Raw genomic sequence first — 13,737 nt, 5'->3', positions numbered from 1 at the left:
TAGAGGTGAGGTGAGGCACGGCTCACCTCTGCCTCACCCCAGATTTGATCGGGCGACAAACAAATCCAGCAATTTTTTTTTTGTTTGAATGAAGAAAACTGGTTGGAATCCAACGGATAATACATTTATAACACAGATTGCTGCCGATTAATAATATTTATTTCATGTTAACTTTTATTTTTATATATTTTTCATGATGGCAGGTGAGGCAATACATCTAGTAGAAGTAGTGCAATAGAATTGGGGGTACAGGGAAGAAAAGGGGGGGGTGCGGTGTGTGTGTGTGTGTGTGTGTGTGTGTGTGTGTGTGTGTGTGTGTGTGTGTGTGTGCGCGCGCGCGAGACACACCGGGTTCAACGTCACAGCTCGCGCGCGGGGCTGAGAGAGCGAGAGGGAACGCGCGCGCCGCACTTCCTCAATCGCCTCACCGAGTCGGCGGTTGAAGGGGAGAGAAAAAGGGGGAGGAAGAGGACGGAAAGAAACGGACGAAACAAGTATTTCCGAAAAAGGAGGAAAGACACGGGAGACGGTGAGTTTCCACAGCCGTGGGAGTTGGTTGTACGACCGCCGAGGTGCGGGACAAGGTCCCACTCGTGTCCCCGGGTCCCTCCCGGGGGAGGGGGAGCCGCTCACGGATACCGTGTTAGCTAGCTTCCCGGGCCGCCGCACAACTCCCCCCGCGGTCGTGACGACACCGCGCCGACGCTTTTCTTGAACTTCTTTTTCTTTTTAAGAAGGTAAAAGTTCTCTCCTTCGGTTTTATTCACACATTCCAAGTGCTTTTGGGTGTTTAAGGTGGGATGGGGAGTGGAGTGGGAGCGGAGCGGGGGGAGGGGGGGGGGGTAAAAGTGCCCCGACGGGAGCTCTACTTGTCGATTAGCCTCGGTGAGGGGAACCGTTAAAAAACTAACAAAAACTGGCCAAAATTCCAAGTAAAACAAACTTTTAACCCCCAATAATCATTCTTGGGTATCACCTGAGGGGGAGGGGGTGGATGACATCTGCATTCTGCCAACTGACAGGCGACCACATCCTCCGGATGGTTGGCTGAAAGTGAGTGACGCTGGAATTTCCTCCCGCGTCTGGCGGCGTGAACGCCTCACTGTGTGTGTGTGTGTGTGTGTGTGTGTGTGTGTGTGTGTGTGTGTGTGTGTGTGTGTGTGAGAGTGAGGGGTACATGTTGCCCGCCTCAGCAGCAGCAGCAGCTTTTGCTCCCGGTGCTGATTGCATCTATACAGATTATCAATAAGTTATTTTATCTGACTGTCCCCCTTTTTTTTTTTTTTTTTTCCGAAGTTGATTGACAGGACAGCTCTGGGTTTTATGGACAGTGCTCTCATGAGGGATGTTCACCCTCTCAATTTATTTCCATCATCTGGATGTATCGATGCAGGAGCGAATGGTTGTGTGTCCGTGTGATGTGTGAACGAGAGTGTGTAAAGCCGAATGCCTCCGTATGACGCGTGAATGAGAGGGTGAATGATTTTACGTGTCTGTATGATGTATGTTTGTCCATCTGTGCCCCCGTGATCGCTCCAGCATCCCCGCAACCTTGACTGCGGTGCGGTGAAATGAATGAACGCAGGAAACTGGGTTGAGGTAATGTATGAGGTTGTGACCTGGTAAATTATCCTGGGATACTGCGATATGAGGCTGCGGAACCGTTCCAGCAGCTCTTATTTGCAGGTTTCATCTGAGGGAGACGCTTGAAACTCAGTTTGCGATTTTTACAGAAACTAGAGACAGGTTTCGTCCGGCGTAAACAAGCAGGTTTCAGAACGTCGCAGGTGGTTGCAAGTCTCAGCCTGCCTCGTCTTGAATCCTCCGTCTGTTCTTGACTCAGGGCGTTTCTGAGAATCTCCCAAACAACACAATATCAGCGTGAACGTCCTAAAATGTTGACCCAGAGTGGGATGGATCCACGCCCTGAGTCAGACCAGGCGAGGTGTTTACATTTTTCAGTATCCACCTGTCAGAGTTCAACAAGTGTCACAAGGCGTGGTTGTCTGCCACTGCAGCCCGTTTACTGTTCTTCTGAGCGCTTCAATGCACCTCGGTTCTTCGAGTCACCGTCGTCTTTGGGCTCAGGCCATTTCGTCTAAGCTCCTACCGCAGCAATGCCTTTTTCACCCCACCCCCTCAAAAAAAAAAAAAAAAAAAAAACCCCACTCGTTTCTCCTTTTTCAGGCCGTCTGTCTGTAAAAGCGAGGAACGGCCGGGCGTGAAATTTCCAATATATCAGCAGTTTCTGTGATTCTCATACCAGCCTGCCTGGCACCCATGGCCATGCCACGTTCAAGTCATTTTCTTCCTGTTGTGTCCGTGATCGGGTCGAGGGGATGAGGGGGGGGGAGGCAAGTAAACTCAGGGGAAAAAGAGGCACGGCATTTGGGGGAAGAGACCCGAAAGAAAAACATTACGTCGCCGTGACAATCATTTGTTTTTACGGTGAGTGACGCAATAGAATAAAATAAATAAGTTCTAAAAGCGAAAGCACCATGATCATAAAAGAAAACTATACACTTTTAGAAGCGAACAGGCAAGCGGGCAACGACTCTTCCTGCTAAATTGATCCAGATGCCGTAAAAACAAGACGACAAAACAAGCGTGGCCGAACGAGTTCTCCGATACTTCCGAGACCTTGAGCAGGGGAACGGAGAGGGAGCCGGGGTGAAAGAGTCAGAGGATGTTGTTTCCGGGGTGCGAGAGAAAGAGCAACAGGAAGACAAATGTGGCGTAACACTTCTCCATTCTAAATGACACGTTCAAAGTTTGCTTGCTAATTTCAAATAGCTTAAATTCCGCGTTCACCCAAGCATCAGTCTCGGGGCAGATGCATTATGATCATCATGCTTTCCATTTCGTTTAAAGATGCGGCTTCCTAATACGAAATATATATAAACAATTACCCAGGAGGCCGATTTTTTTGTTTTCTTTTCCCACTAAGATCAGATGGCAAGCCAAGCTTATTAAGTGTTACAATGCAGTCGTGCCAACAAGCATGAAGCGGCCGTTGAGGCAAATATCTGCTAAAAAAAAGACACGTGCGAATTCTCAAGATGCGATGGAGATCGGCCCTTTTTCGTGTTAAACAGTTTGCAAGGTAATTAATCCTCCTCACCCTGAATCCCATTTTGCGCTCGCTATTGATTAACTTAAAAAACCCTGACAACGCAGCCTACGGTCGGCCCCCACCCCCACCCTGTGGAATATTCTATTCCGTCTCTGCTTTTTCTGTGTCTTACATTTGTGCTTTCGGTGTAGGCGGTGCGGATTGTGAATACCAGGGGAGCTCTGCAGAGGCTGCATGCCTGTGTTTGGATTAGGGACGTGTCGAGGCCTGATCTGCTTTTGTAGCGGAGGCAGTTTTTACTGCCGCAACCTCTCAGAAAGGACGCAACGGCGGAAAAGGCGGCCGGGGGTAGAGCACCAGTCGCAACGGAGGCAATTTAGGGCGCATGTTGCGTTCCGGCGCGGCAATTATGTGACATACAAGACGACAAAACAGGATGGGTGTGACTGAGGGGCCTTGGCAGTGATCGATGTCGGGCTTTACGTTCGCGCAAGACGAATACAAAATGCATGGGTGGTTGCAGAAAATGTTGAAAAGTTGTGTTCCCGGGTTCGCACTGTACCGACTAATGCAAACACTAAATTGTTTATGCACGATTCTCATGCTCGTATGTAGGCCGTGGCTGTCACTCGTACCCTGATCAGCACAGATTCCACGTCTTTCGATTGAGATACCGGCTGCATTTTTGTCAGAGAAATTGTCACAAAATGTAACACAAAGGTTATAATAGTTAGTCGTTGGAAAATAGGAGCAGTTCTAATGAGATGTCATGGTCATTTCAGTGACCAGTTTACCCAAATATAAGTCAGACTAGAAAATTAGCCTTTAAATAAAAAAAAAAGGGGGGGGGGGCTAGAATTGTCTTCTAGTCACGGCTGGGGATTTTCACCATTCAACTTTGAAATGTAATTCCTTGCTGGCGCCCGTTTGCCCCTGACCTGGATATGCCAGCGGGCGGGACAAGGCCAGATATGCTGATTAAGGTACAGGGGGAAAATAGGTAAAGGGCTATTCAGGGGCAAACAAAGATTGGTTTCTTTTTTTTTTTTTTTGGCCCAATTCTTCTTTTAATGCCTTCTATGATCAGCACGAGACAATGGCTGCTTTTCAATTATCTACAGGAAACAATAAAATATCGCTTTCAACACAGAAAGGGGGAACAGGGAGGGAAAAACTGGAGGGAAGTTCGAACATATTTGGAAGCGACGTGAGCACCAAAAGTGGGGAACTCCGGGAGGCGCCGCCGCTGCAGATTCCGGGGCTTTGGCTACGTGTGAAGGGGCTTGGAAAGAAGAGTCTGGCAATGCGGGAAGCCACATGAGGCCGCCTCGGCGATGTTCCTAGTTTCCTTCACACGCGACCTCCCTGGCATATTTCCCTGTAATGCTGCTAGGTCCTGGGGTGGCGTAACGGCAAGTGCAGATTTCTTGGAAAACAAAGTTGCCCGTTGTTCACACATGACCTGTGATGGAACTGGGAAAGACTTCATGAAAAAACAAAAACCGGGTAAACCGACTCTGTTCAGATCATAATAACACTCATCTTCATGCCTTAATGTATCCAACACAAGAGCGGGCTAGTTTGCTAGCTAGCTTTGTGAGATATTGCGAAGACAGCTAAGCTAACCTGTTTGTCCGCCTTTTACTGCAGGTGACCGCTGTACTCGTCGCCATGCCTCCTTTCCTGAGGATAGCGTTCAACTCGTACGAGTTGGGCCCCCTGGCCCCCCTGGCCGACCAACCCTTTTGTGCCATCAAGATGAAAGAGGCCTTAACCACAGGTGAGGAAACCGATAGCCGATAATGTCTTCACACGAAAAATAACTCAATAAACATATCGCCTTCCTCCCCGTCTGTCTGCCCCCCCGACAAGAACGAGGTAAGACCCTGGTACAGCGGAAGCCCACCATGTACCCGGCCTGGAAGGCTTCCTTCGACGCGCATATCTACGAGGGACGCGTGCTAGAGGTCCTGCTAATGAAGACGGCCGAGGAGCAGCTCGCCGAGGTCACCGTCGGCGTGTCCGTCCTGGCCGAGCGCTGCAAGAAAGGCAACGGGCGCGCCGAGTTCTGGGTAGGACATCCCAGCGGCGTCCGTTTGTAACTCGAGGTGTTCCAGGGTCTGACCGCGACCCCGTGTTGTTTAGGTGGATCTCCATCCTTCGGGGAAGGTGATGATGGTGGTGCAGTACTTTCTGGAGGGATCGGATACAGGTGACGGGAAACTACCTTTTAATTTCGAATTATCACCTGTTTACTTAATGACTCCACGCGGTTTGGTATTTTTCTTTGTCCACGGAGAAAACCTTTTCCCAGATGATGATTACATCTACAGTTAGTGGTGGATGCAAAACGACCTTTGTCCCGCCACGGTGCTCTGACCGGTGCTTTTCTTTGTGTCTCAAAGAGAACAAGCAGGCGGCCACAGAGGAGGAGGGCCCTACCCTGCACCGTCGGCGGGGGGCCATCAAGCAGGCCAAGATCCACTTCATAAAGAACCACGAGTTCATCGCCACGTTCTTCAGGCAGCCCACTTTCTGCTCGGTGTGCAGAGAGTTTGTCTGGTCAGTCCGCTGTGCTAAGCCTTTGCCGCCACCAGGACGAGGATTCAAAGAATGATACGGACACATTCCTGTCTTTTTTCTTTTTCTCCCTCCTACAGGGGGCTCAACAAGCAAGGCTACAAGTGTAGACGTGAGTGAGCTCCCACTGATGAATGTGTTTTAGCTGAAAATGTTTGGCCATGAATGTACGCGGCTTCCTCCGTGTGACCTTCTTGAGATGACAGCAGGTAACAGCACGCGCTCTGTTGTCTTTCGCTTTTTCCATCAGAATGCAACGCCGCCATCCACAAGAAATGCATCGATAAAATCATCGGCAGATGCACCGGCACGGCTGCCAACAGTCGGGATACGGTGGTACGTATGGCGATTTTTCCTCCAGAGCGGCGTAATCCGAGCGCCCAGGTGTCGCTTGGTTTAATCTAATCCCAGTTTCTGCTTGTTGTTGTGCAAACAACCGAGCGACCTGAACAGTGAAAATCAATAGCGGTGACATCATCAAGCGGCGGGGGTTGCCGAGTCACTTAACCTCAATTGTAGGGGCCAATCAGGGTCCTTTTTAAGGTCCCCTTTACGACGATCGGCAGCAGAAGCGGATAAATATAGTCGGAGACGATTACCGATCGCTCAGAGACGACTACGTTGAACTATCCAGCTGGGGTTTGGTCTCAGAGCAGGAACCAACAGGCACTCGGGGATCCTCTTGTCAATGGCGGTCTTCTTTGCCCCCCTCCCTTCGCCCTTCATGCAGTTCCAGAAGGAGAGATTCAAAATCGACATGCCGCATCGTTTCAAGACAAACAACTACATGAGTCCCACTTTCTGCGATCATTGTGGAAGCCTGCTGTGGGGTCTGGTCAAACAAGGCCTGAAATGTGAAGGTACTGTCCTCACGTGACGATACGACCAATGACTGCGGTCCGATCCGACCCTGAACCGTCCTCCTTGTGTTTTTTAGATTGTTCCATGAACGTGCATCACAAGTGTCAGGACAAAGTCGCCAACCTGTGCGGCATCAACCAGAAACTACTCGCTGAGGCGCTGACACAAGTCAGCCAGGTGGGTTCTCGCAGGAGAAGTTCGTAAAACCAATCGTGAATCCGTGCAAGACGGCATCGTTCTTCAGTCACGTGAACATCGGCAGAATCTAGCGGAATCTTGTTTCTAGGAGGACAAGAGAGCGGTTGTCGTAAACAGTAACAAAACAATTCCCGATTTGCTTCTCTATCTTACTTTTAATAATTCAACCCCACAAGCAAGAGCTTTGCGGGACTCTTTAATTCTTCTAATCGTCCCACTGCTTTGCAGGATTCGCGGCTCGCAAAGTTTACTATTTCGCTCCAGTCCTCCACGGGTCTCGTTCGAAGCTCCAAAGGAACTCTTTCCTTTGCTCCGCCCTTGTTTCATATCAAATGAAATCTACCCCCTGGCTTGTGTGTCGCCTGAATGCTGAAGCTCCTTACCTGGAGGGTAACTTGAGCTGACCATCCCGGTGGTTCACCGGCGAAGGGGCCGGAGATCTTTCCCTGTTCTCACTTTGCAAGTGTCGGGGAATCGAACAAAATGCCATTAGAAAAGTTCCTCCACGGGAGATGTCTCACCTTTTAAACTCCTTTGTGTCGGTCAGAAATCCTCCACCCGTCGCTCGGACCCAAACCTGCCGAATCTCCCTGATATCGGAGTCTACGATGAGGTGAATAAACTTGCTGGACTGGAAATCAACGGTCAGTGAGAGTTCATGCACTCAGAGATACGCGAACAAAAAAAACGACTTCATATTGATAACGACCCAACTTCTATGTGCGGAAACGGTTCGGTCGTCAGATGGAACTCCGTACGGGCGGCTGTGGGACGGACCCAGCCCGCGGCCTCAGTCACGCATCAACCACCTGACCCGCATCAACGTGGACAACTTCATCCTCCACAAGGTTCTGGGAAAAGGCAGCTTCGGGAAGGTAGAGAGCAACTGGAGGGCCGCACCTCCCAACGTAAGGGAAGCACAATCCAAACAGCGCTCTTCTCCTCCACTCCCAGGTCCTCCTGGCGGAGCTGAAAGGTCGCGGGGAGTACTTCGCCGTGAAAGCTCTGAAGAAAGACGTGGTGCTGATGGATGACGATGTGGAATGCACCATGGTGGAGAAGAGGGTCTTAGCCTTGGCCTGGGAAAACCCCTTCCTCACTCACCTGTACTCCACTTTCCAGACCAAGGTACGGTCACGTTAGCCCTCGGTCGATGCGTCTCCACGTGGTCCGAGAACCGTTCCGTCTTCACTGAAAAGGGCTTTGGGTCCACAGGAGCACCTGTTCTTTGTGATGGAGTACCTGAACGGGGGAGACCTCATGTTTCACATCCAGGGGAAAGGACGATTTGAGCTCTACAGAGCCACGTAAGTCAGACGGACGGGATGCAACAAAGCCTCACACACACACACACACACACACACACCGAAATCTGAAACCAGAAATGAATCTGTTTCCACTGATGGTTTCACTCTCCGACTGTGTTCGCTGGGCCTCGCAGGTACGCGACATGTCTGCGGTGGTGATACAAGAGCGCTCATTTACTGTGACCTGGCTCTTGACCCGACGCTCAGAGTAGCACTGTCAGCTTCAGAACCGCAGCGTAGCGGCTTCGGATTCCGGAGTTGACGGCGGCTGCACCAATAGCAGCTTAAATTTGAAACATCCCACCCTCACCGACTGATTTTAATTCGGGAGCGGCTGTTTGTCCTCGGTCAGGAGGGAAAAAGCCTCGACATCACAAACCCTTTTGTCGCTACGAAAGAAAACAGATGTGTGCGTTTGTTTACACCGCACCATAAATGTACTTGTGTGTTCGCTGCACGAGCCGCGACAGTGGAATGGAAAGTATCTATTGGATTCAGTTATGCAATATTTTTCCCCGGGGCAGCAGCTAAACTGTGGAGTTTGAGTGACCTCCTCATCGATGCAGAGGCCCTGCTTGCCCCTGAGCTCCGGCTACCCTATTGACCCATTGTATTACAGAGTCTAGCATCCCTTCCTGCCTCTGACTTGCAGCAGACGTAAGCAGTATGGGAGACTTCTTTCAGCCTGATTTAAGTTTTATTGGCGCCCCCGTGTCTGGATTACGTGCACGTCCTCGTCCGGAAAAATCCGAGCCATCGCGCCGATCAAACTTGACGGCCGATTCTGGCGTTTTCTGTCGGTCTTTTACGGTGAACGAGCCACCGGGTGAGTCGCCTCACCCCGTGTGAAGGAAAGCAGGTGAGTGACGGGCTGATCTCTCAGCTGACAGCAAATCTAAGGTTTCACACCACGAAGGCGTTGTTCACCTGTCGTCCTGATGCAGATGTACTCCTCAATAATTCACGCCGACACTGAAATGCGTCTTCAGTGACACGCGCGGTTGGCTCTCAGCCACGCCGCAGACGCCTTGCCGACATCTCTCATGTGTCTGCCGCCGTCTGTCTCTGCAGGTTTTACTCCGCCGAGATCATTTGCGGCCTTCAGTTCCTGCACTCCAAAGGCATCATCTACAGGTCAGACAATGAAACAGCATCCCATTGGCATTTGCCATGCGTACACTTTGATGAGAATGGCCAGATAACAACATCACATTCCTCACATCACATTTGAGGATTTTGTTTTTACGGGACCATTTGTTTAAGAATCAGAATCAGCTTTAGTGGCCAGGTATGTTCGCACATACAAGGAATTTAGCTCTGGTTTTTCAGTTACGCCTTGCACTGACGCAATGGCCAACAAGGACAGAATGTGCGGTAAAATTAGAGAAGGCGCAAAGGGCAAACGTCAGTGTGCCACGTTAAATTACTTGTAGGTGCGACCTGTCACTTTTAAACAAGTATTCATTTTCACACGATGTACAATGAGGTTATGGGAAAGGGTAGTGGTGAGCATGATAATCTCATGCCTAGAAAGAGTGCTACAGATACAGTATTTGCTTCGAGAATGCCATTAGAGAAGTACAGAGAAAGTCAGAGGGAGCTGCATTGTGCCTCTCTAGAGCCAGAAAAGCATACGATGTGTGGAACTACAGTTGAAAGAGGAACTCCGGAGGTGCAGAGAAGTATGTTAGACTGGTGCAGGACATGTATGTCTTGAGACAGTGGTGAGATGTGCTGGAGGTGTGGCAGAGAAGTTCAAGATGGAGGTGGGAAGTCATCAGGGGTCACCTCTGAGCCTCCTGTTTGCAGTGGTGATGGACAGGCTGACAGATGAGGTGAGACAGGAATCTCCATGGACAATGGTGTCTGCAGGTGACATTGTTATCTGTAGTTTCACATTATTTCCAACAGCGGCGTTTGCTTCCTCGTGCGATATTTAGCTGTAAAAGTCCTCCCCGACCAGAGGGTCAGACCCTGATGTTTTACAGGCTCTTCTTTTGTCCGGCTGACAGACACACAGACTCAAAATGTCACGGCCGAGATCATTTAACACATCTGTTCATGAAGACAGAACCTCGTGTGAACTCAGGTGTTTCCATTTGCCTTAGTTATGCAAATATGAAGCCGTCTTTGACACGACGTTTCATTTCCTCATTTCTATGCCATGAAGCAAATTAATCAGTAGATTAACCGTCTGAATCGGAGTCTCTCTCACTGTCAACAGTTGAACGCCTTGGTTTCCCTGACTATCGATTTTACAAAGTCATATCGGACCCAGCCCAGATAATGCCCTTTCGTGTTATTGCTTTGAGTCATAGGCCGTCTTGAAATGTAAAGTCTTAAAGTTTTATATCACCTTAGTTCTACTCACACATTTTTTTTTGCACAAACAGAAAACAGGAATGCTGAAGTGATGCTAAACCACATGCTAGAGCGCTAGCTGAAGCTATGGAATTGTTTTGATTTTGTTGAAAGTAGTCTGGTCATAAGCTCACTCTGTTTTGGTGCTGTGTGTGTGTGGGTGGGCGCGTGCGTGTTCGTGTGTGTGTGTGTGTGTTACTGCTTGCCAGAGATCTGAAATTGGACAACGTCATGCTGGACCATGAGGGACACATTAAGATCGCCGACTTCGGCATGTGCAAGGAAAATGTGTTTGGAGAAAACCGGGCCACGACTTTCTGCGGCACTCCGGACTACATCGCCCCGGAGGTATGGCACCGCAGACGCCGTGTTTTTTCTCTTCGGCGTCGGTCAGCGCGGCCGAACATCCGGAACGAGACTCACGCATTCATGTGTGGACGTCGGACGCAGATCCTGCTGGGACAGCAGTACTCCTTCTCCGTGGACTGGTGGTCGTTCGGGGTGCTGCTGTTCGAAATGCTGGTGGGACAGTCGCCGTTCCACGGGGACGACGAGGACGAGCTGTTTGAGTCGATCCGCATGGACACCCCGCATTACCCCCACTGGATCAACAAGGAGACCAAGGACCTGCTGGAGAGGGTCTGTACCACATCTTACTCCTCTGAAAAACACAAAGGTTATACGTTCACCGCAGGGTTTGACAGCAGATGGAGTAGACGCTCACAGGTTGTGACTCTTCTTTTCCTCCAGAGGTCACCGCCACCATTCATCTGACTCATTTCACACGAACTTCCTGTCCGTAAACCTCCTTTCAACCTCCTCCAACCTCAGCATCCTCCTACCCAGATCTTCTATGTCATGAAATCTGTTGAGAGAACTGTATATGAAAAGAGAAATGTATTGTTCTGATCCTACTCTTTCCAGCTGAGTTTGCCAACGTCTGCATGACGTCTCAGGGATTTCTTCCTGACCCTTTAGCAGAATCGTTCCCGCTTTTATAAATAACCATTCTAGAGTCTATGCAAGCTTTGAGACAAACAACCATCACTCCTTCACCTATCATAGAGAGACTTACCACCATTCACAATTATATAGTAGCAGAGCTAGCAAGGCTAGCTAATAGAGCAATTGGGGGGTTAGTGTCTCATGTACAGATGTGCAACCATTCACGTTGCACTTTGAGAACTTTGGAAACAAATAAACTGTGTTCTAGTCTGGAAATTGTTGCATTTGCAAACATGCAAAAAAAAAAAAGGGGAGCCTCAGTATGTGCATCATTTCACCAGGAAGGTTCTGCGGCTCAATTGAAATAACGGTTTTGCAAGTTTTGTTCTCAAAATCCAATTTGCATCTTGATATCCAGTATTTGTCAATGTACATGTGGCTTAATTTCATTTTGACTGTCTTGTGTGAATCTATTTGACTTTAGCCAATTCCTGGACAAATTGTTGCCTTGATAACCAGCCTGCATAGGACAAGATGTTGCTTATGGGATGTTTATCGCAGGGGATTTTGTATTCCCACAGTTGTTCGAGAGAGACCCCACACGCAGGCTTGGAATCGTAGGTAACATCCGTTCGCACGCCTTCTTCAAGGCTTTCAACTGGCCGGCTCTGGAGAGGAAGGAGGTCGAACCACCCTTTAAGCCCAAAGTGGTATGTTCTTTTCGCACACACACACACACACACACACGACTAACTTTCGAAAATTTACGGCGCTAAACGTCTTATTTGGTCTCTGCCAGAAAGCGGCAAACGACTGCAGCAACTTTGACCGGGAGTTCCTCAACGAGAAGCCCCGTCTCTCCCACAGCGATAAGACCTTCATAGATTCCATGGACCAGTCGGCATTCGCCGGCTTCTCCTTCATCAACCCCAAGATGGAGCACCTCCTGGAAATGTGATACCCGGGGCGCTCCGTCTAACATACTTAGGTGTTAACAGTACAGCTATTTTATTCTGTGTTACGGCTGAAACTTGGCCCTGCCAGCAGTGTTTCCGTGGCGTCTCAAGCACAAGCCCGTCTCCCTGGATCCACGTAGAAACCATAAGAGTAGAAACACACCACGGTACTGTACATATTGACGTCGCCAACTCGTGTCTGCATGCCCCTGTGTCGTGATTAGGTTAAAAATCTTGCGTCCCACTTCTCGCGCTGACCAGCGGCCGCCATCTTGTGCACCCGTGGGGGTTCTGAGGATCGGTTGAATTCATTGGTGCACCAAAATATATAAGTGGGATTAACAGATGTACATAAATGTCTTGGCAGGCCAAACCCATCTTGAAATGTTTCTTATTAATGAATATTGTGTCACCATGGAACGTCGGCGTTCCTCCCGCTCGCTGCGCAGTCATGCCTTATTTTAAGAGAAGAAGCCACGTGTTTGTGCCGTTGACTCAGCGGTGCCGTGTTAGGATCGAGTATAAATAGAGGAACATCCTTCCTGCGTTGAAACCCTCTGCCTGCTGATGGAGGCGGAGGTCCGTGACGTGCTGTATATAGACAATTTATATGTATATTGCTGTAACATGTATATTGATTCACTATGAATGTTCTTTTTTTTTTTTACTGTCTCCATCTTTTACATGTGATTAAAAAAAAAAAGTTTATTTTGTGGTCCATGTGTTATTCACTGCGTGAATGGTGGAGCTGTCAAATAGAGATGCATGATCATGATTATCCAGGGGTTACAGGCTGATGATCATTTATCAAATAAATTTATGGTTTCTATTTTGTCATTTTATTTCCCTGAACTTTTTCTAATCTGTCCAATCTAAAACCCTCCCAGATTAGTACAAACTGATCAATGTGACAGTTCACCAACTTTAGAAAATTCTACTGCCAGCAGCAAAGAATACATGTGTGTGAATAAGAAGGAGTTGTGTGGAAGGGCGAGGTTACAGGAGGTGGAGATGAAGTTGGTGGAGGAGTTGAAGCACGGAGGGTGAACAGTCCGGAGGAAAATGTGCGCAAGCATGACGGAGCAGGTGGAGAAAAGTGTCGGGTGGGATGAAGATGCTAAGGTTCCTCTTTGGGATTTAGGAGGATGGAGAGGATCAGGAATGAGTCCAACATGATGGAGGTACTGGAGATAAAGTTAGATGGAGATGGTTTGGATATGGATAGAGGATGATGAAGATCTGGATAGAAGGATGCTAAGGTTTAGGTCGAAAGGAAGTTTCTGGATGGAGGGAAAGAGGACAGCAAGTATCCAGAGGAGGGGGTTGGATGGAAGCAGATGAATGGCTGTAGAAAACACTGAAGGGAGCAGCCCAAAGATAAACAAGAAGGGAAAAAAAATCTGTTTAGTGCATCTAATGAGAAAACAATAAACAAAATAAATATCAATTAAGCTGA

The 13,737-nt window shown here is 48.9% G+C and overlaps 1 protein-coding gene across 2 annotated transcripts; it reads left to right on the top strand.

Moving 5' to 3' along the window:
* Positions 1-434: 434 nt before the first annotated feature.
* Positions 435-12,989, top strand: prkcda (protein kinase C, delta a). 2 transcript variants are annotated; one of them, XM_086167930.1, is made up of 18 exons: positions 435-529; positions 4,724-4,853; positions 4,946-5,145; positions 5,219-5,285; positions 5,479-5,635; positions 5,734-5,765; positions 5,904-5,989; positions 6,384-6,513; positions 6,591-6,691; positions 7,260-7,356; positions 7,457-7,587; positions 7,667-7,840; positions 7,928-8,019; positions 9,091-9,153; positions 10,590-10,728; positions 10,831-11,019; positions 11,907-12,035; positions 12,125-12,989. In XM_086167930.1, the coding sequence occupies exons 2-18, from the start codon at positions 4,745-4,747 to the stop codon at positions 12,281-12,283; spliced, it is 2,055 nt and encodes a 684-aa protein (XP_086024056.1). In that variant the 5' UTR covers positions 435-529; positions 4,724-4,744; the 3' UTR covers positions 12,284-12,989. The 2 variants fall into 2 exon arrangements, with proteins under 2 accessions (XP_086024056.1, XP_086024055.1); XM_086167929.1 differs by lacking the exon at positions 435-529 and adding an exon at positions 657-737.
* The last annotated feature ends 748 nt before the right edge of the window (positions 12,990-13,737 follow it).

Source organism: Fistularia commersonii, chromosome 21, assembly GCF_037954325.1.
Source record: "Fistularia commersonii isolate RoL2024-O1a breed Wild chromosome 21, RoL_Fcom_v1.0, whole genome shotgun sequence".
Taxonomy (NCBI): domain Eukaryota; kingdom Metazoa; phylum Chordata; class Actinopteri; order Syngnathiformes; family Fistulariidae; genus Fistularia; species Fistularia commersonii.
Note: the sequence above shows the minus strand (reverse complement) of the source record. Positions and strands in the feature narration are given on the sequence as shown.